Source organism: Phascolarctos cinereus, unplaced genomic scaffold, assembly GCF_003287225.1.
Source record: "Phascolarctos cinereus isolate Bilbo 61053 unplaced genomic scaffold, phaCin_HiC Scaffold_3;HRSCAF=262, whole genome shotgun sequence".
NCBI classification, from domain to species: Eukaryota; Metazoa; Chordata; class Mammalia; order Diprotodontia; family Phascolarctidae; genus Phascolarctos; species Phascolarctos cinereus.
The window spans coordinates 71,286,913-71,308,974 of NW_027555736.1; the positions used below are offsets into that span (position 1 = coordinate 71,286,913).

The window sequence follows — 22,062 nt, forward strand, 5'->3', positions numbered from 1 at the left end:
TGAATAAGTCCTTTTTGAATGCAGATTGGCACCTTCTGGTCTAAGAGTTAACTACGGCACCAAGAAGTTAGATGACTTGCCCCAGGTTACCCAGCCAGGATGGGTCATAGGCAGGTCTTGACCCCAGATCTCTTGATTGCCATTCTTCATGCCCTGTATGCCTCTCCTGGTGTCAGAAATGTGGGATTTTGTGTCAGGAAGCAGCTGGAGATAGTTGAAAATACCATCTACTGTTGCTAGTGAAGTCCAGCCTTCTGTCTTTCTCCTCCTGTCTGTTTCTAGTTACTGTTCATCCTCGCTGATGGACTAATTTAGAGGACTCATCCATTTGCTTCTATTAGCAGATCCTGTGTGTCTTTAATATATAAATGGAAGGAGGAAGGATATTAAGGCAAAGCTTTGTTTTACTAAGTAAAATTTTTGGGAAAGGGGGTAGGGGAGATAAATTCAGTAGCATCCTATATTTTCCATGTATTCCACTCACTTATAGGGTGTGAAAGAAATGAGTAAGTAAAGATAATAAATTACTACTGGTTTTCAAATCACCTCTTTTTAAAAATAACTGCATTTTTTTTTGCTTTAGTGTCTTCTCTTCTTTGCAATCTTGAACATTAGTCTCTTGGTACTTTCAGAATTACTGCCTCCAGCACCTTTTTGTGGGTTTAAGCCATTCTTCCTGACTTGTCATTTCTACTTTTTTATAATCTATCTGGTGCTGAGGTCTTAGTCTAAATGTAGCAGTTCCACCATCATTGATAATGGGTCACTCTGGAAATGCTGTTCAGATCTGTTCTATGTTGTGTCTCTTTATTGACCTCCTTCTAGTTTCAGTTACAAAGGTGCTTGGAGTAATCTAGCTCAGTTGCGTTTCACAGCAAACTCAGTGCAGACTGATTTGGCAGCAAGAATGGCAGCCACTCTCCCATGGATGTTTTTACAAATAATTTTTGTTTTGCCTAACATCTTCCTGTTTAGCAAGGAGATCAGGTATTTACAGAGCTGCTGGGTGCTTTGGTCAGCCTTGTTGTAGTGACTGCTTTAAGAAACGTTGATAATCAGTGTCTTTACCCTTATTATGAATTATTTTTGAACATCAATAGTTTTTAAAAATATGTCGAGTTGGATCTGTTATAATTCTGCAGTGTCTTCTCATGTTTATCTTTGTAATTTGTTGATTTTGGTCGCATGCATTCTGAAATGACTCACATCAGTCAATATCCTTTTATGGTGAGTTTTCTTGCCTAAGTCCTTATGGTTCTTTTAAGAAAGTGTTCATGTTGATCAGGTTTGAATCTTCTCAGTGGTTTGCAAGCTTTTAGTCTGGTTTCTTTATAGTGGATAATTTTCCAAATTTTTTTCATGGTTTCCTTTCTCCATTCCCCTCAACAGTACCTACCTGTACTTTGATATATGGACTTGAGAATACAATGCAGTGGAGGCAGCAAAGCACAGGACATTTGGGGAGCAGTGAGAGGCACAGACTGCAGGGAGCACACGAGGCATTGTGTTAGAAATAGTACAAGTAAGGCTGGAAGGAGTAGGTTTGAGACACTGGGAAACCTCAAATGCCAGGCTTAAGGGATTCACATTTTATGCATTTGAAAGGGGAAGGTTTGAAATAGATACCATTTAGAAGCCTGTTTTATTAGCCCAGATGTGAATTGATAAGGGTCAGGACTAGCTGAGGGGCCAATGCAGAAAACACGTGAAAGCAGTGGCATTGTCTGTCCTCCAAACCCCTGCCTCCATAAGGTCCTCTCTTTTCCAGTCGGTCTAATGAGTGTTCTCACACTCCCTCTTCTCAAATAGCCTTCAGAGAGTTTGCTGCTGCCAACTGAGCCAAGATGTTGATATGCTTAGCACATACTGACAGCAAAGGAAAGCTTTGGTGCAGTCAGCCAAACGTTTTGGTACTTGTAAACTGAGGTTCTTTTGTTGAAATGACATGAAAAAGAAATTAGGGCCTCAGGAAAGAATACTATTATTTTAATTACTAATTGCGGCTCATGAAGCTAAACCTAGCAGGTGCTCTTGCAGCATAGCGCTAAGACAGATTGTGTGGATAACAGGCCTTCGTGGTGTACTGGAGTCTCTGGTGGTGGCTGCTGATGCTAGTGTCCAAGCTAGCCTGGCTCCTGCCTTAAGCTACTGCGTTTGCAGGTTGGCATCACAAGTGGTGTGCTGCTCTGCATGAAAGAAAGCTGTGGGAAAACGAATTCCATAAATCTCTGCTTTTATACAGTCATTTGCCTGCTTGGATTTGCTTTAGAAACAGCTTTCTAAATCACTTCCTATGCTTTACCACCCACAGTGCATTTGGAGCTTTGCCATTAGCCAATGAAAGCATACTGTTTAGCTGCCAAAAGGTACTGCATTCTTCTGGACTAAAGGACTTTCAAAAAACAAAAAAAACAACCTCACTCCTTCACTGGATAGAAATCTTAATTTCTTATACACGTCTACTTGAACACCAACTTTGCCCATCTTTTTGATGTCAGATTTTGAATGTTTGTGGTGATTGTTGATGTGTGAGCAGAGCTGTAACTCCTTGAGTAAAATAAGAAATGGGGGAACTCTGTCTAACTTGTGTCTAGGAGCCAAGACATCTCAGTTCTAGTCTTGCCACTAATTCTATAACCTAGAATCTCTTGGGAAGCTCGGTGCTTAAGAGACCTCCAACAAAGGGAGACTCAGTACTTGCTAAGGTCTTGCTAAGGTATCCTCTTCTGCTTTGGGATAGCTCTTTAATGCTCTTTCTCCTATGTAGAACTGAAATCTCTCCCTTCCCTCTTCTGCTTATTGTTCTTACTTCTGCCCTTGGGCTCTAGGCAGAACAAGGATACCTGCTCCTTCATATGGCAACAGTCTCCCATCCGTGTAGCCAGCCCTCTTGGACATTTCAAACGGGCTGTTCTGCAGACATCTCAACATGCCAAAACCAGAACGAGTGATCTTTCCTCCTAAAGCTGGTCCTCTTATTTCTGTGGAGATCACCACCATCTTTCAGGCTCTGAGATTGGCAGCCTCGGGGTCATCCCCAACCCTTCACTGTCCTTCACCCTCTATGTCTAATCATTTGTAAAATCTTAGTTTCTACCTCCACAATACCTGGTGTATGTCCCCTTTCTTCTCCTTATTTAACTGCCACTTTCTTTATCACCTTTTCCCCTTCAGCTTTCTACTTGGGCTCCCTGCCACAAGACTCCTTCCCGCTTTGTCCATCTTCAGCTAGCAAAGTACAGGTCCAACCAGGTCACTCCTGCTCAGTGGTGCCCCACTGGCTCTAAAATCAAATAAGACTTTTCTGTTTCACAGGAGGGCCCTCTATAATTTGGGCCTCAACGTCCAGCACTATCATGTTCTTCCCTTCCTCCACTTTATGTCTTTCTTGCTGTTCATTGTTTTTTCATTTCTTACTCATTTCTCATAGTGAAATGAAGGGCTTTTCTCCTTTTTATTCAAGGAGTCCTCAGGAGTCATTGAGCAGTTAGTGAGTGATTTCGAGTTTTTCTAGAACATTTAATGTTTTGAGTTATCTCATGTATTCTTCATGCCCTTGCTCTCAGATGACCCCCTCCCTTCTCCCTGAATCCTCAGTTCTGCCAAGCGTCATGCAAGTATCTCCTCCATGCTAAAGGCACTAGGGAATGTGAAAGCGCTCTGGAAACGTCAGAAATGTGCCATACAAGTGCACATCACTTTTATTTGTTACAGCTTGATGTAATGGAAAATCTTATCTTTAAAGAATGCCCCCTACCCCCCACAGTTTCATTTCTGGAAATCCTGTGGTGAGATCCTGCAAACCCTCTGCAAACAGGAAAGCAGTCTACCAGTTGCTATGGAGGAAAAAGTCATGTCCTCATTTGGGGGGAAAAGGAAATAGAGCTTTACTTTCAGATTGACTGTGGATGACTGCCAAGTTTAATAACCAGCCATGAGGATCTCAAGCTTGAATGAACTGCTACAGGAAAGTATTTTCCTTTATTTGACATTTAATGTGAAATCTTAGTAACCTTAATCCAATGTAAGATAACAAGATTAGATATTTCAGATTGAAGTATCCAGTTAGAGCATTGATTGAGCTGCTGTAATCAAAGCACTTTTCTTCAGTATTTTTGGGGTCTCCTTTAGCGAACTCTTGACTCGTTTTCCATGATTTTCTTGCATCACTCTCATTTCTCTTCCCAGTTTTTCCTTTACTTCTCTTAACTGATTTTCAGAATCCTTTTTGAGCTCTTCCATGACCTGAAACCAATTCATATTTTTCTTGGAGGCTTTGACTTTGTTGTCTTCTGGTTGTGTGTTTTCATCTTCCTTGTCACCAAAGTAACATTCTATAGTCTGAGTTTTTCTGCTGTTTGCTCATCTTCCCAGTCAATTACTTGACTTTTAAACTCTTTGTTAAGGTAGTCTCTGCTTCCAGTGTGGAGAATGTACTGTCCCAAGCTTCAGGGGTTTGTGCAGCTGTTTTCAGAGGTACTTCTAGGTTCCTGTAAATCTTCAGTTCTTCCAAGGTAGTATGGTCTAAGGAGAGGTGTTTGTTTTCTCCTCTCTTGGCCTGTGCTCTAGTCCGTGAGTGACCACAAGCTCTGCTGTGCCAGCGCTCCTCCTTGCCCCAGGACTGCCACCCAGATCCAAGTATGGGCAAAGCAAGAGTGCCAGCAAAGAGATCCCTGTAAATCTTCTGATCTGTTCGATCCCCTTTCCATCCAAGGGCTGAGAGCTCTGGAAGCAGCTGCACTGCATTCTGTCTCAGAGCAGACCTTTACCATTGACCTGGCCTGAGAAGTCTGGAAACCACCACAGCTGTCTGTGGTTCCGTCCCCTGAGGCCTGCTCCAGGTTTGCTGGGGCCCATCCTTGTTGGCATGGCCCACACTGAACGCTTCTCCCAGCCCGGTGCAACAGACCTTTCCCGTCACCATCCAGGTTGTCTTGGGCTGGAAATTTGTTTCATTCTGTCTTTTTGTGGATTCTGCTGTTCTAGAATTTGTTTAAAGTCATTTTTTACAGGTATTTGCTGGGGTTTGGGGGAGAGCTCAGATGAGTTCCTGCTTTTACTCTTCCGTCTTGGCCCAGAGTACTTTTCTAATAGGGATTCTAAGGAACAGTACCACAAGGACTTGTCCTTGAAGCACTTACCTGTCAACTTGTAGAGAAGATGTAAATAAGGCAGTTTTTGTGCAAGTCTCTATGGCTTACATGTAGAATGTATACACTATGGCTGTGCAAAGTGTTATAGGAATGGGAAAATGAAGATAAGATCAGAGTGGGAAAGGGTTAGGCTAGGAATGTAGAGGGATGGGCAGTGGCATTAACAATGCCCGTGAAGACAGGGCTTCTTGTGTGTTGGGCTCCTTCTCCAGCTTCGTGAATGCACAAAGAAAAGGAGTCCACAATTTGGCTGATTAGCCATGCAGTAAGTTTTTATGTTTTTGGTTAAAAGAATTGTTACCTCCACATCAAGTATCACTGGGCTTCTTCCTTCAAAGAGCAAAACCAACCAGAACTGGGGTGAGGTGAGCTAATGAAATAAACCTGTCACACTTAATAGTCATTTAGCTGTATCTTTAGATAGTGTGGCCTCCTCCTCTGGTTTGTGTTTAGAAGCTGAGGCTGGTAAACGGGGCCATTTCTGCTCCTTGAGGAGCAGCCAAAGAGCCTGCCTTAGTGCTCTGTTTTTTTGTCTCTCTTTGTGTAGCTATAGGTTTCATATACCCATACTATCAACTCTAGGATCTGTTTTAAAATAACTTCTAAAAAAGTGTCTTCTAAAGGACCCATTAACTGTTGAATGATGTTCTAATGAAATGTGACATGCCCTGAAGGCTGTCAGAGTATCTGAGCCCCATGACATTGCAGAGGGACAGCAGGTTAATTGTATGCTTAGCATACCGTGCACTAAGGTGCTCAGCCCTCCACTTGTCACTTTAAATAAAAAGAAGACAAGCTTAGCTCAGGAGTTGATGGAATGACTTTGAAAGCTGGGATTTCCTTGAACAATTTCTCTTTCCACCCTATCTACTCCCAATAGCTGTGGAAATGATCCCAGGAAAAACCATTCTGAATTACCAAAATATTAATTGTTAGGTTTTACTTATGGTACATCTAAACTTTGTATTCTAACTAAAGTAGAACTGTTCTATTTGGGTCCCATATGTGTGCCTACATGCTTTGACTCTAATATACTATATATCATACTTAACACCTGACTCACTATCCCTCCTTTCTCAAGGATGTGTATTATCAGCTCGTTGGCCTCTGCCTTTAGACTAGAGATGAGATATCAGTTGATGTTTCTTCAAACAGTCTGGTTTTCCAGTTCCTCAGTCACCCCAACCCTAACTGTGGATTGTTTCACCATCTACTTCCTCCTCCTCTGCTCACAGGCAAGTGAACGGAGCTAGAGGAAGTCAATTTAACTGAGTCAAATACAACTCTATTTTACTTAATCTCAGGTATATATAATCACTGTAACAAATTTTTTTTTACATCCTGCTGCACTGCCCACAGTGACTGCCCTCTTTCCTCTTGAAGCTTCACACCACCCTTTCTTCTACCCTCTTAGCAGAAGATGTTGATTTCCACTTTGCTGTTACTGTGAGATACACTTCTCCCTGTTCTTCACCTCAGACCCCCTTGACTTGGTTTCCCATTCCTTTTTTCTTTTTCCTTCTTCCTCCAGCTTTTGAAGGGGGTACCCTGTTCTTTACTAAGGCCAGCTCTTGTACTTGTACCCTTGATGCCATCTCCTACCATGGATTTCCCCTATGATCAGCCCCTCGCTAATCTTCAGTCTGTCCTTGTCTCCTGCTGCATTCCATGCTGCCTACAAACATACCCTCCTTTAAAAAACCTTCACTTGATCATAACATCCCTCAAGCTATCTTCATATTTCCTCTTTCTCAATACTACTTCTTTTTTAAAAAAAACACACAATAACCCTTTCTTATTACCTTCATTTCCTCCCCTTCCTCACTTCACAGCTCCTTTCATTCTGGCTTCCAACACCCACTACTAAACTGAAATTAATTTCTCCATCATTACCAATCATCTCTTTGTTGCCACATCCAATATGACCTTTTTCTCAAGACTCTTTCTTCACCTTTCTGTAGCATTTGACATTGTTGACCACTCTGTCCTTTGGATACTCTCCACTACCAGTCTGAACAGTTCCCAGTCTCCTTTCTGCATCATCATCCATATCACACTCTTTAATTGTGGGAGCATCCCAAACTCTGTCCTGGGGCTCTCTTAAAGTGACCTTATAACTTTGATGGGTTCACTTATTTTTAGGCAGTTGACTCCTACATCTCTGAATTCCTTGAAGGTAGGAACTGTTTCATTTGTCTTTGTATCCCCCACACTTGGTGAACTAAGAAATGTTTTTTGATTGGTGCATATTCAATTAAGCCTTAATTTTCTCATAGGATATTAATGCACATGCCTGTGTCACTGGCAAGCCCATTAGTCAAGGTGGTATCCATGGGCGTATCTCTGCCACTGGTCGTGGTGTCTTCCATGGAATTGAAAACTTTATCAATGAGGCTTCTTACATGAGTCTTTTGGGAATGACTCCAGGATTTGCAGATAAAACATTTGTTGTTCAGGTAATTATTTTTCTTTCTTTTAAAGTTAGTTAAATAAACATTGGAAATATTTGTTTAAAATGTTTTCAGAAATTTTACTTTTTATCCAAAGTATACTGCAAAATTTTGCCATGTGAAACAAAATTCAACTGGGATTAGTGAAAAGAAATATTTTTTATATACTATAATTTTATAAAGCCAGTGATTTTAATGCTAGGTGTACACTTTTTTGATATGAAATGAAGGACACACTTTCTTCAGTGGTAAGGACTGGTTTTTAGAGGTCTTTGCTATTTGTGGAATGTTCCCAGTCTCCTTTTCCTATACTTCAACCCAAACTTTGTATCCAAAAATAACAAGAACCTTTTAAGCAAGAGTCTAAAAAGTTTACTGGATGAGATTGAGCAAATGAGAAATAATTCATTATAAAATAGTGATAAATCTCTAATGGTGTTTTTATAATAGTGTTTTTATTAGAGCATCAGGGGCCTAATCATAACTGTTGTTACTCCTTCAGCCAGGGAATAATTGTTATATCTGGAATAATGAGAATAATATGGCCTAGTAATTACGCATTGTCCTCTTGGTTGTGTAATAAGCAGAAAAATGTTCACCACATCCTATTCTTAGAGGAAGCGCACATTATTAACTTGATTATCTAGAGTGAATACATGGGGTCATTATGGTGAAGGGAGCTGTACAGGACCTGCTCTGGATGGAGGAGCCCTTTAGTCACACCTTGCCCTCAAAGGGGTTTCTGGCCATAAGATGCTCAGCCTAGCAGGGGCCACACATTCTGTAAAACAGTGCATTTTAATCACTTCTTTTAAACTTTGGAACAAGAAAGATTTTATTCTCTCTTCTTGCCTCCAACTTTATGGGTGTGTGTGTACATTTTACTTGCAAGTCATAAGGAAAACTGATCCCTTTTCTTTACACTGGAGTCACCTGGATTTTACACCCACTAGCTGTGTAACAGGGCAGACTGTTCAGTGTCTCTGCTTCCATTTCTTCATCTCGACAATGGAGATACGTCTGTGATAGTTGTGAGTTGGCTGTGAGGATCAAATGAGCTAAAATCCTTGTTATTTTCGAGGAAGAGCCGGATTTGAAGTGAGAAGATGACATTGGGTCAGTCCTTTTACTAGTATTTTCATATGAATAACGGCAGGGTGAGACTATTTTCTCAGAAGCCAAAAGGGAGTGCCTGAATCTTCCCTTGTGTTCCAAAGACCCCAGGTGGTCAGACTTTATTTATATTCAATGGATATTTACCCCTTAGGTAGGAGCCAAATCCTATGTTGTCATAGTTATTGGCAGTGGCATTGAAACATGCCTCTAAAAGGAGGTGTATCTTGGCAAAATAAACTCTCCAGCTGAAAATGGGTTTGCAACTGTGGTATTGGGGAACATGCAGCAGGCCTGCAAGTTGAAAGAGTTGTCATGCAATCTCAGCTATGATGTGAACTGGCTCTGCCTCTGGGCAGGTGACCAGATGGTTTCCTCAAATTCATTCCAAGGCAGTGCTGTGTAAATACCTGTGCATAGATATATATGTATGTCACGAACTGTTCCTTTCTTCACAGGGATTTGGTAATGTAGGCCTTCATTCAATGAGATACTTACATCGTTTTGGTGCTAAATGTGTTGGTGTTAGTGAATTTGAGGGCGGCATATGGAATCCAGATGGCATTGACCCCAAGGAGCTAGAGGATTATAAATTGGTATGTCACCCTTGGGAATGATCTTTAAAGTCTCTGAAAGATTGTTCTGTCTCCATGTACATTTGCTGTGGTTACTTTTACAGGAATTCGTTTTATGTATGATGTCCTTTACAGGTGCTTACTACTTATAAAGAAAGGCTCAAACATTTATCATTGCATATAGAATCATTTTTATGTTATTGGGAGTGAGTGGTGGTCCTTTAAGTTCATTATGGCATGGTAGAATTCTAATGCAGCCGTTTATTCTGTGTTTTCAACAACAGCAACATGGAACAATTATTGGCTTTCCCAAGGCAAAACCCTATGAGGGAAGCATTTTGGAAGCAGAATGTGACATACTCATTCCTGCTGCCAGTGAGAAACAGTTGACTAAGTCCAATGCACCCAGAGTCAAAGCAAAGGTGAGATCTTATATAGAAAGGTTCAATTGTATCTCTTTCCTCCTCCCCCAAGCCCATCTTTTCAGCAGTAGGAAGTGAGTTGTAGGTGTGGAATAATGCATCCTACTGTCAGGTTCACTTGATGTTTGATTCGTTTGGTTAAGCTGCTTTTTCCCACTCCTTTTTTGTTCTTTGCTATAAAGAATAACTCTGGATTGTCACAGGAAGGTGTGTATTTGTAAATTGGTGACATAAAAACAAAAGATGAACTATAATTTTTAAAGGAAAGAAAAACCCATATTGACCTCCTACTTCCCTTCCTTCCCTGCCTCCCCCCCCCCAAAAAAAGGAAAGAAATCTTCTATTAGATATTATCAACATATGGACTATTAAGTTATTGATGGTTTCATGAAAGATTACATTTGGATTTTCTCAACAAAGCATTGTATGAATGGTCATCTTAACACTATTATTAAGGGTCTCTTGTTTGAAAGATAAGAATATTGAAGGGGGTCTTGCAAAAGGCAACCTTGAAAGGGTACCCTATTATTACTTTTTAGTCATTTAAAAGAATAGTAGGAGCTGAATAAAGCAGCTACACTCTTTGGTAGAATGTGTTTGGATGACAGTTGCCCCATGACTCTCCTTTTTAGATCATTGCTGAAGGTGCCAATGGACCCACAACCCCAGAGGCTGACAAGATCTTCTTGGAGAGGAATATTCTGGTTGTGCCTGTAAGTTGTTGTCATTGTCCCCTTGTTATTGTTTTTAATGGATCCTATCACTTTTACAAGTAGTGGGCATTGTCATGTCAGGAGTTGCATAAGAAGTTGGTAGGATCATGATTAGCACAAACTTTTCTTTTAACTTTTAAAACTCTAGCTTAAGGTTATTAAAAATGGTCATGGATTGTCACGCTAGGTTACATTTTCCCTCAGTTTCTTCAACTGTAAAATGAAGGAGCTCAGGGACTGACTAGATCCTCTGAGGCCCCCACACCCATTGCCTCCATGCTTAGAACCAGGATCCGAGAAGGCACTTTAATGTGGTTCTGTGGTGGTGGGGGACAGACGCTGTATTCTGTACTAATGTTTCAGTGGACCAGTGATAAGAAAAGTCGCCTCTCCTAAGGCTAGAAAACATCTACACCTGCTGACTATGGGAGAAAGGCTTGGAAGAGTTTACGTTGTCAGATTTTACAAAGGGCAATTCCCCTTCAGCATTGGAATTCTAACGCCATCTGTCCATGTTCATTATGACTGTTCTGCATGCACAGATGAATTGCTGATATTTCATTTGTGATATATTTTTGTGCCTAGGATCTCTTCTTGAATGCTGGAGGTGTGACGGTGTCTTACTTTGAATGGCTGAAAAATCTCAACCATGTCAGCTACGGCCGTTTGACATTCAAATATGAAAGGGATTCTAACTACCACCTGCTCAGTAAGTGCTGAGAAGTCTTGGGGCCAATGAGAGGATCATTAGAATACTAATTGAAGTTGTCTTTAGGCTTTTCACTCTTCATAAAGCTGGAGAAATTTAATTTGAGAAGAAAAAGTAAATCAAAGTAGAAGAGCTTACTTTGACACAGACGTGTGAGGAGGAAGGCTGGATAGATGATTTTAAATACATATTATTTTTGGCTGTGGAAGTGCACTGCCTGAGGGACATTTGGCATCCAGCTGTGTTTAAAGGTCATGACCAAGGGGTTTGAGAATAAAATGGCACCAGCTGCTCTTGGAACAGAACTGGGCTGCAGGCTTGGGCCTTTCCTCATTTTTAGCCAATGCCAGAGTTAATTGGAGATTTCATCTTCAGTGAAGAACAACATTGGCCCTGAAGGTGATTCTAAGAATAGGTATTTGCTGTTACTTTGTCACATCTGACGTTTGGGTGAAAATTTTTATTTGCATCTGTTTCCATTGACCCTTACTACTTGGCATTTTCTTTTTAATAAACTACACTTGCTAAGATACCCTTAGTATAATGGTCGTTATGGAAACAAAACAATAATCTAAGTTGACATTTGAGAAAATGTTAAAAGTCTCTAAGTGGGATAGATGGAAAAGCAGAACATGCTCATCATATATTTAAGAACTTTGAATTTCCATGTTGATTTTTAATTAAGTCATTGTCCATTTTTCTCCCATTTCTCTCTATTCTTATTCTTGACTTCCTTTTTCCCCCCAGTGTCTGTTCAAGAAAGTTTAGAAAGAAAGTTTGGCAAGCATGGTGGTGCTATTCCAGTTGTACCCACAGCAGAATTTCAGAACAGGATATCAGTGAGTAACTTTAGCAGGATCCTCTTTTTTGCATTGATCATTCTTGGTACAGTAAACTGGAATTGAAAAGTTTTCTGTTCTGCATTAATTAAGGTGCTTAATAGCTTTGATATGCTCAGACATTTTACACCTGCTACCTAAATATATTCTAAATGTGGAGTGAGCCTTCTAGTCCCATGTATCTGATGGCTGATGATAGTAAAAGTTAATGATGTTTGATTATGAATGATCTTTGTACAAACAAAATAGATTACATTTTTAAATTTCCAAAACAAAAAAAAAATTTAACATCTACTTTTGTTCTGTTAGTTCAGTACTTGCTGTATTTGCATATATGTTTGGCTAGAGACTGAACCTGTGGTGTCATTGGTCTAGCAGACTCTTGAGTGAAGGAGTTCCTTTCCACCTGTGCAGGGTGGCAGGCACCTTCTTGGCCCCTTTCTAGTATTAGAGTTGCCTAGAGCACTGGTGTGTACTATTAAAACCAAGGAATGAAAAGTGCCCTTTAGTAGTGGTCTGCTTTTTCTCAAATGAAAAAGAAAGGAGAAAGGTTTTTATCCTCCACATAGTATGATTAAACGGTCAAGGAATATTTTTTTTCTGTATAAAATATTGGCCAAAAGTTAATTTTTGGTAGCATGAGATCCATGATGAGAATATACCATTTTCCCTTCTGACACTGCACAAGAATAGCTGGGGTTTTTCAAGAAAACAAAAACAGGGCTGGATCTGATCTGAGTACATAGTTCTGTATTCTAGTGCTTCGTCTTGACCGTGTGGTTCCTGAGCTGCTGTATCTATTCAGTGCTTTTAATATCAGGGCTGCTAACGGCAGTCTTCCTCCAATTTAAAAAGGTTGAAAAAATTCTTGGGATTATTTATATGATCCTAGCAAATCACTTTACCCTGTACGTAAACTGCCCCGCTGCCTACCCCCCGCCCCCCAGATATTTCAGTCTCCCAATGTGGTTGGACTGTCTGACTTTAAGATGCCCTGGAGCCTAATAACAGCCTCTCCTGTGGTCAGAAAGCCTGAGTGGAACTGACTCACTGAACCTGGTGTCATGAGGCGGTGGAAGAAGTCCCCCTCCTCCCACTTGCCCCAAACCACGTATCCAGAAAGTCTGCTTCTGAACCTCAGTTCTCTCACCTATGAACTGAGGCTAAGTTTCTCTCTGTGATTCAGTTATTTCCATGTCACATAGTGAGAGATGCCTTCATTCACCATATCCTTCTCTTGAATGATGGCCCTATTTAAAGGACCTTTTTATACAACACAACATAGATGTCACAGCTCCTTTATAATGGGATTTTCCTATTGATAGTTGTGGAGATGGCCTTCCGGCGTGAGGAGCCTTCTTCTAAAATCATATTACAAAAATGTTTATAAAGATCCATCTGACTTTTGCAGAAATACTCGTGAGTGCCCAAATTTCAGTCATGGCTATTCTTCCCTGTTTTCCCACCATAGACATATTCATTTGATTAAAAACATGCTTGTACGGCAGTTTTAAAATTATGTATGCTCGTAACCAAGTGTTGAGTCGTACAATTGTTCTATTGTATTTACAGGTGTCAATTTTTAGTTGGCAGTGGGGAAATAAAAGGGGACAGCAAAAGAATCGTTTTGTTAAATTAATTTTCCGTCATTGCAGGGAGCATCTGAGAAGGACATTGTACACTCCGGGTTAGCATATACAATGGAGCGTTCTGCCCGGGTATGTATGCAGAAATAATAGTGTTTTGTTTTCTGCCAGCCGTATCAGAGGTAACTCAAAAGTGTCGTTTCTCTTGAACTTTAATAATATCAGTTTTAGCTTCTAAGTATAGGTGTCGCAGATTTTCTAGCATTATAAGAGTCTTTCTAAACTCACCTTGGTGCACATGTGCACGCTACACACCACCCACACACCACACACACACACACACACACACACACACACACACGCCATATGTGTCTTAAATATGTGAATGTCACATTAGTTCTGGGGGGTGGGGGTGGGGAGTAGCATGGAAGCATTTGTCTATCTTGAGTCGTAGGCTTCTGTTTATGGGGTTTTTTGGTTTTGTTGTGTGTGTTTGTTTGTTTTAAATTTTTTTTTTTAGTTTTCTCTTTTTTGGCCTAAATGAAAATATCCAAAATTCCTGGCATAGCCCCTTAAACATGATAAAAATGTTTGCAGGAACATCTCAAAGTCTGGTTTTCATAGAATTTAGTTATTTGCATTATGGGGCAGCTCAGTGGTGTAGAGGCTAGGGTGCTGGGTCTGGAGTCAGGAAGGCTCATCCTCCTGAGTTCAAATCTGGCCTCAGATACTTCCTAGCTATATGACCCTGGACAAGTCACTTAACTCTACCTGCCTCAGCTAGGATCTTCACCGGTAAAATGAGCTGGAGGAGGAAATGGCAAACCACTTCCATTATCTTTGCCATAAAACCGTAAATGGATCATTAAGACTGAGCAACATTATCAATAGATAAACATTGGTTATAATTAATAGATAAACATTGGTTATAATTGTCTTAATCACAACTTTTTTACTTCAATAAATAGACTGTGGTTCTGTTAAGCTATTGTTAGACTAATCAAGGTTGAATAGCCACAGCTGTTGTATGTCTTATTTGCTACTTAGGGGGGCTTTTTAAGAGTAAATGGCCAAGTTGGTTATTTTGACACATTTTCCATACTACATTTCAGCAAATTATGCGCACTGCCATGAAGTATAACCTGGGGCTGGACTTGAGAACTGCTGCTTATGTCAACGCCATCGAGAAGATCTTCAAAGTGTATAATGAAGCTGGTTTGACCATCACATAAGCGAGTCAGCAGTGCTTCTCTTGGCATTCTCTCTTCACCACCTCCTCCTGTTCTACGTCCTCTTCCAGCCTATCACAAGTTTACATGTAACCACAGAAATACTTTTTCCCTTGTGATTTACTGTAGTGGACACTTCCCAACCAGTTTCAGTCCAGATTAGTCTTTAATTTTTTTTAAACTCAGACTCATGGGTCTAACGATAACTAGTTCTCTCAGTTGAGGGCCATTTGGTGTATTTTGCTACTCGGTAAAATGCCTTCTCTCCAGGCATACCGCCCACTCCTGAGGCTGCCTCCCCACCTCGGAGTCATCTGCTACAGCAGGCAAATATCCTGTGGCTCGTGTTAGGGGTCAACTCACTCACTGTACCTGCTCATTGCAGTTTTGGTGAATGCTGTGACCTGCCTGAGACTTCCCAGAGAGCTTTATTATGACTAGGATGGCCATCCTGCAGGGAGTTAGATTGTTACTTTACATCAGCAAAATACCTCCATTTGACTTGTTGCAGAATTATAGACTGTTTTTCATTAGTCAACTTTCCTTCCTTTCTAAGAAAAACAAACAAAAAACAAAACCATGCTGCTGTAATAAAATTGCCTTTAATCATTTATCAAACCTAACTTTGACTCAAGCAGTGAGATGCCTATAAATGTGGATGAAAGAAGCTAGTATTTTTATAACCTGAAAAGAACAGTATCATTTATAGTTTATCAGCTGTGTACAGTTATCCAGCAGAAACTAAAATCCAGTTCATAATAAGTCAAGTTCTCGTCTTTATAACTCGACTGATGAATGGGGCTTGTTTTTCTTTTAACATTTAAAAATATTCTGAACTTTGCTAAATATAATCCTGACATACTCCAGCAAATTTAGTAACCTCTTAATCATAATAAAAATGAGGTGGGGTTTATGGTTTGTTTTGCTTTGAGATCTGATCAGATCTCAAGGTTGTTTAGGTATTATGGTGCCTCATTGAAAATGAATTAAAATATGAAGTCTAACCAGGAACAGTTTTGGCCTTGTCATTTGGACCTTAGCTGGTGGCTATATCGGCCAATGACTTTAGTCTCTGGAAATCTTTGTATTTTCTCTTTATTTAGAGATCTCACATTCTGAATATAATCAAGCCTAACAAAGTGGCCCTTGACACAATATTGGATCAGATCTGGTGGTTTTGTTTTGTTTTTGGACAGGTTCACTTCTTTGGGGTTATTTGGGGAAGGCCTTTTGTCTAGAGGCCCAATGAAGTGCCAGATATTATTTATATAATGAAAGAATTCTCCATCTCCCCCTTTTTTTAACAGAAAAAAAAAATCACAAATTTCATGGGTTTTTTTTTTCTAACTACTTTGTAACTGTATGACTTAACAGGTTGATAAAAGCAATTATTAAAAGTTCATCTTTTTCAAGCCTGTTGTTTCTTTTGTTTTTTCAAAATTTCATACCTAATTGTGTACTCAGGTGATATGTTTTCATCCTGAGGCCAACTCAGTGTTTTGTGAGGCCCTTCCTGGAACCCCATAATTGTGAGAAGGCCCAGCCTCACTGCTCCCTCTTCAATACAGGCTCATTCTCCTGGGCTTCCTGGCTTCTACCTGAGCTTCTTCCTTTCCCCTGCTCCACCCATAATCTCCCTGACCTCATTCTTCAATGATTAGCATAGTTCACTCCATCAAACACTCCCATCCCAGCAATTCTGAAACCCTGGCTGTCATTGTACAAAAGCTATTCCCCATCCCTATTGTTCACAGTCCCAGCAACATCCCATTTTCTTTTTTTTCCTTATTTTTTTGCTTTTTGGTAAGGCAGTTGTGGTTAAGTGTCTTGCCTAGGGTCACACACCTAGTACATGTCACATGTCTGAAGTCACATTTGAACTCGGGTCCTCCTGACTCCAAGGCCAGAGCTCTATCCACTACACCACTTAGCTGCTCCTAAAATCCCGTTTTCTGATCTACCCAACCCTTCCACTGTACTCTGGAATTCTCATCTTGCGGAAGGGCCCAGACCAGCCATCCTTCGTCCTTCATTCTCCAGACTTGGCCACCATGCTTGAGTACCTTCACACACACACCTGCTTCCCCTTCCATGTCAGCTCCCTTCTATATGTTGTCTTCCTGGGCTTAGCACACATAGCAAGAGGTAAATAAATGCTTGTTTATTTGACATGTGCTCACTGAGACTGGACTTTCCGATGATGTGCCCTCCTGGGCTGCTGTTTCTAGCAGTGTTTACACTTTCCCTCAGACCCTTCCAGTCACTGAGAGTGGTGAGGGGGTCATACTCCTTACCTTGCTTTTGCTACCTCCAACACTCCCTGTACTGCCATTCCTACTTTGAGATTCATTCAACCCAAATATATCACCCACTCAAGAGGTGAAGGCAAACTCTGCCTTGATAATAGGAGACTTCAACAATGTTGACACTCCCTCATACCCTAACTTCACAGTTACTTGACTTTTCTCATTTCCCATGGCCTATTTCTTCACCTCAGCCACACACAACGGTAGTCATATCTTAGATCTTGCCATCACTCATAAATGCTCCACTTCCATATTCATGAACTTGGAAATTCCTTTATCAGATTTTTTAAATGATAATATTCCATCTTTTCTTCTGCCTTATGGCCCCTAACTCTTCTTTGTGTACATTGTGACCTCCAGTCCCTCAACTCCCAGTTTTCACACTGCACTGGCTGTGTTTTTATCCCTTCCCTATCTTGACCCATTGGTGAAGCAGTTAAATCCTCCTGCTGTCCCCCTGTCTTCTTTTGAGTCACCTGCTTCCTTACCCTATCAAAGTATCAAAGATCTTGCGCTGGCAAGCTCCCACAGCCTTTCCTCCTATTTAGAAGAAAAGTGGGAGAAAATCACAAAACCATGATTGGGTATATGATAAATTTATATTCACTTAATTTCAATTAAGCCCTCACTGCAGCAAAGCTCTCATTGGCTCCACCTGCCTCCATGCTATGATGCTATCATGCTATCAATCATCCTCATCACCCATATCTCAGATGCTTTCATTATCTCCACCCGTCTCCCATAATGAAGTAGCCTAGCCCTTCCTGTCGAGGCAAACTCCTTCATGCACAAATGATCCCATTCCATCCCATCTTCTCAAACAGATTGCTCCTTCTGTCATCCCATTCCCCACTGATGTTCCATTTCTCCCTGACAGAGGCTCCCATGCTGCTGACAACTATGCCCATATCTCCCCCATCATTTGATCCAGTCATCCCTGCTTGCTGTCATCCTGTATGCTCCCTTTTAAGGTAAACTCAACAATCAGGTCCATGCAGCTCTTTCCTCTCCTCTGCAGGAGTTCTCTAGACTCTGCAGGCTAGCTTTGGATCATATCATTCAACTAATTCAGCCCAAATTCCTCCCTTCAAAGTTAAGCTCTAAATGCCAAATATAATTGCCTTTTCTAAATCCTCATCCTTTTTAGACTTCTCTGCAGCCTTTGGCATTGATGATCACCTCCTTTATTCTCTGATCTTTCCAGATTTTTACAGCATTGCTTTCCTGGTTCTACCTCTCTGACTACTTCCTCAGTCTTAGTTGCTGGGTATTCATCTAAATCATGCTCATTAAAAGGATGTTTCCTCCAAGCCTCTGTCCTGGGCTGCCTTCTTCCTCTAGACTATTTTGCTTGGTGGTCCTATCAGCTCCCACAGATTCAACTATGATTTCTATTCAGATAATTCTCAGATCTGTTTGTCCAGCCAGCCCTAATTTCTGCCCTGACCTCTAGTCTAGCATCTTCAACTGTTCTTTGGACAGTTTAAAGTAGATGTCCTGCAGACATCTTAAACTAACGTGTCTGAAACAGCTCATCTTTTCTTCAAATCTGCCTTGATTCCTATCTTCCATATTATTGTGGTATGATACACCACCATCCTTCTAGTCACCCAGGCCCACAACCTAGATGTCTTCTTTGACTCCATATTCTCATCCTCCACATCCAAGCAATTGCCAAAGCTTGTAGATTTTGCTTTTATTGTTTTGTTTTTCCTTTGTTTTCGAAGACCAATGATAGCATGGAGTAACGTCTTGACTTGCGCAAGAGTTGGATTTAAGTCACACGAAGTTGTCAGCCTCACTCCCTCTTCCAGAGTTATTGGAGTCCAGTGGCAAGACAAAAGTTAAGACAACTGGTGATGTCCCAGGATGCAGTGGGTGGCCTTGGCCGCTTCAATGTCTGACCAAACTCTAAGCCCTCCACAGCACTCCCTTCAGCTGCCTTCATGGCCATTGGATCACATTGTTCTCATCAGCATCTCCCCTACAAACCATCCTCCCTCCTAATACTGCCCCCAGGCCCTCATCACCTCGTACCTGGACTACTGCAGTAGTCTTCTGCCTCTGCCTCAAGTCTCTGGGGAGAGTCCATCCTCAACTCACCAGCCAAAGTGATCTCCCCAAAGCATAGGTCTGACCATGTCCCACCCCCACTCTCCCACATTGTGTAAAGTCTAATGGTTCGCTATCACTTCCAGAATTAATGTAAAGATCTCTTTGGCATTCAAAGCCCTTCATGGCCTGGCCCCCTTCTATTTTCCAGTCTTTTATACCACCCCTCCTCCCATATATTCTGTAATGCACTAATGCCTTCTTGTTCTTGTACAAGATGTTCCATTTCCTGACTGGGCATTTTTGTTTAGTTTCATTCCTAGAACTCTTTCCATCCTTGTCTCTTCCTCCTGGCTTCCCTCAAGTCCTGGCTAAATTCTCCAGTCTACAAGAAAGTCTCTAATCTTCCTTGAGCTAGTACCTTCCCTCAAGATTACCTCTAATTTAGCCTGTATATACCTTACTTGTACATAGATGTTTGCATGTTGTCTCTCCTATTAGATTGTAAGCTCCTTGAGGCCAGGGACTATTTTTTCCTTTCTTTATATCCCTAGCCCTTAATAAATGCTACTTATTTGTAGTTATGCCTAGAAACCTTCATTTAGCCCCAGTATGAATTGCTTCACTCTTCTGTGTTCTTTATTTGCTGAAAGGGTCACCCCTTTTAAAGGACTGTCAGAAGTTCTTTGTCCTATTATACTCTCCCTCCCTTTCCTTTTTGTCAAGTGTCTTGATGCTGTCCTGTTTAATTTTATTATCCAGCACTAATGTCTCTTTGGAGAAAGATAATGTCATGGGGTTTTGGTCACTTTTCCAAATAGAATTGGCATCTTTACCTCTTGGCCATATAAAGCACCCACATAAGAGCAAATATAGTCACAACCATACAAACACTTTAAAAACTCCTCTAGCTTCTCTTGAAATGTTTGAGGCTCTGAAGCACCATAGTGGCTTTGGAGGCAATGGTATGTATTGTATAGTGGTGCATGTTTGTTATGCATACCAACAACACAAGTGGAGAGAAAGCTTTCATGTTGGAGGAAACGAATTACTGGTGGTCAGGGGGATAAATGACTTGGAATGGGAAGTGGGGGATAGAGGGTAGGTCCTAGCAATTAGAAGAAAGGCAGTAAAGTACCGGTGGGAGCTTGGGGTTCCAGTGGTATAGGATTCATTCAGAAATTCTGGCTCACTTGATCTTTGATATATTACAATTTTGAAATAACACATTGTCACATCTCCAAGCATGTGGGTGTAGGTGTGGATATGTGTGCATATTTTAGCAAGGTGACCATTTCACTATAAATCTTTTCTTTGATCATATTATTAGTTCTGGGTGCCTCCTCTTAGTAAGAATGTTGAGAAGATGTAGTGTATGCTGAGGAAAGTAACCAGGACGGTAAGAGTTCTTGAAACTGCCATAGAATATTCTGTTTAGAATATATAGGGGAGAGGCAGCTAGGTGGCACAGTGGATAGAGCACCAGCCCTGGATTCAGGAGGACCTGAGTTCAAATTCGGCCTCAGACATGTAACACTTACTAGCTGTGTGACCCTGGGCAAGTCACTTAACCCCACTGCCTGGCCCAAAATAATAATAGGTTTTAATTTTTTTTTTAATTTTTATTTTTAGGCAATTGGGGTTAAGTGTTAACTTGCCCAGGGTTGCACAGCTAGTAAGTGTCAAGTGTTTGGTCTGAGACCAGATTTGAACTCAAGTCCTCCTGACTTCAGGGCCAGTGTTCTATCCACTGTGCCACCTAGCTGTCCCCAAAAATAATAATAATAATAAAAAGGAAAAAAAAGAAAATAGAATATATAGGCATAACTCTTTGTTTCAACGGTTTAAAGAATTACGTGTACATGTAATTGGGGGGAAATATATAAAATTTTTCCAAAAAAACCAATTATATGGTTATTACCTTAGACTTGTGTGACTTGACTCCTCTTTCCTCTCACCCCCAAAAGAACTAAGGCTAAATATAAAAATGAAACCTGCCTGAAAATGGAATGGACCTATTTGAGGGTGGTGTTCAGTTCTCTGTCTCTGGAGGATTTTTTTAATAGGAGGCTGAAAAATCATCAAGAACTTCATGCTTCAAGTAGGAAACGGACTAGATTAGCTCTGAAGTCTCTTAAGTTTCTATAATAGGAACTGTTGATTTTTTTTTATCATTAACTTGGATATAGCATTGAATTAATTCTCTAGGTACATTGATAAATTTGATTCACAATAATTACACTGCTTAGTCTGCAAGAAAGAGTTGTAACATTTAGTTGGTTTTGTAGTATTTAGGTCCAAGTTTCAAAAGAAAATCTAGTAGGCAAAGTTATTTGTTAAACTGATCTTTTTCATCCGGAAAAAAAAAAGGTAGAATACGGTCAATTCAACTACAGTCTTTACATTGGCTTTAAACCAGCTGGAGCAGAGTTGAACAATCTTACCCTTGACCCTTAGAAGCTGCAGCGGGTTAAAAGAAAAATAGGAACTATCCAAACTTATTAGGTTTAGAAATAGGAGTAGGGTAGGGAATAAACATTTAATTTGATCTGCAGAGTATCCTGCAACGCTTTCAGCCAATAAGCGTGGTTACAGACAGCGCACACACCAAATCACAGGATTGACCACCAAAAAAATCTGAAAGGCTTCCGAGGCTCTGACAGTGTTCTACAAGATGCCTAAGAAAGAGTGCCCTACAGGGGAACGGGGGCGGGGGGGGGGCCCTCTTAGGTTACGTTAGAGTTCTAATGAGAACCTCAAGTTAGAAATATTTATTCTGCTGCATGCTGCCTGGTTTAGAGCAAATCAGGGGCCTATCCTGAATTGTCAAAGCAAGAAAGGACTACAGCTGATTAGCCATGAGCTAAGTAGAGAGGCTGCTTACCGTAACAACCAAGAAATGACCACATGAGCAA

General features: G+C 40.8%; 1 protein-coding gene across 1 annotated transcript in view; it reads left to right on the forward strand.

Moving 5' to 3' along the window:
• Positions 1 to 16,201, forward strand: part of GLUD1 (glutamate dehydrogenase 1) — a 37,546-nt gene extending 21,345 nt beyond the window's left edge. Inside the window, exons 6-13 of the mRNA XM_020996904.2 lie at positions 7,430 to 7,609; positions 9,175 to 9,312; positions 9,576 to 9,713; positions 10,346 to 10,426; positions 11,012 to 11,135; positions 11,883 to 11,974; positions 13,630 to 13,692; positions 14,673 to 16,201. Of these exons, the coding sequence (XP_020852563.1) occupies positions 7,430 to 7,609; positions 9,175 to 9,312; positions 9,576 to 9,713; positions 10,346 to 10,426; positions 11,012 to 11,135; positions 11,883 to 11,974; positions 13,630 to 13,692; positions 14,673 to 14,792 (936 nt within the window). The 3' untranslated portion in view covers positions 14,793 to 16,201. The remainder of the gene's footprint in view (positions 1 to 7,429; positions 7,610 to 9,174; positions 9,313 to 9,575; positions 9,714 to 10,345; positions 10,427 to 11,011; positions 11,136 to 11,882; positions 11,975 to 13,629; positions 13,693 to 14,672) is intronic.
• The last annotated feature ends 5,861 nt before the right edge of the window (positions 16,202 to 22,062 follow it).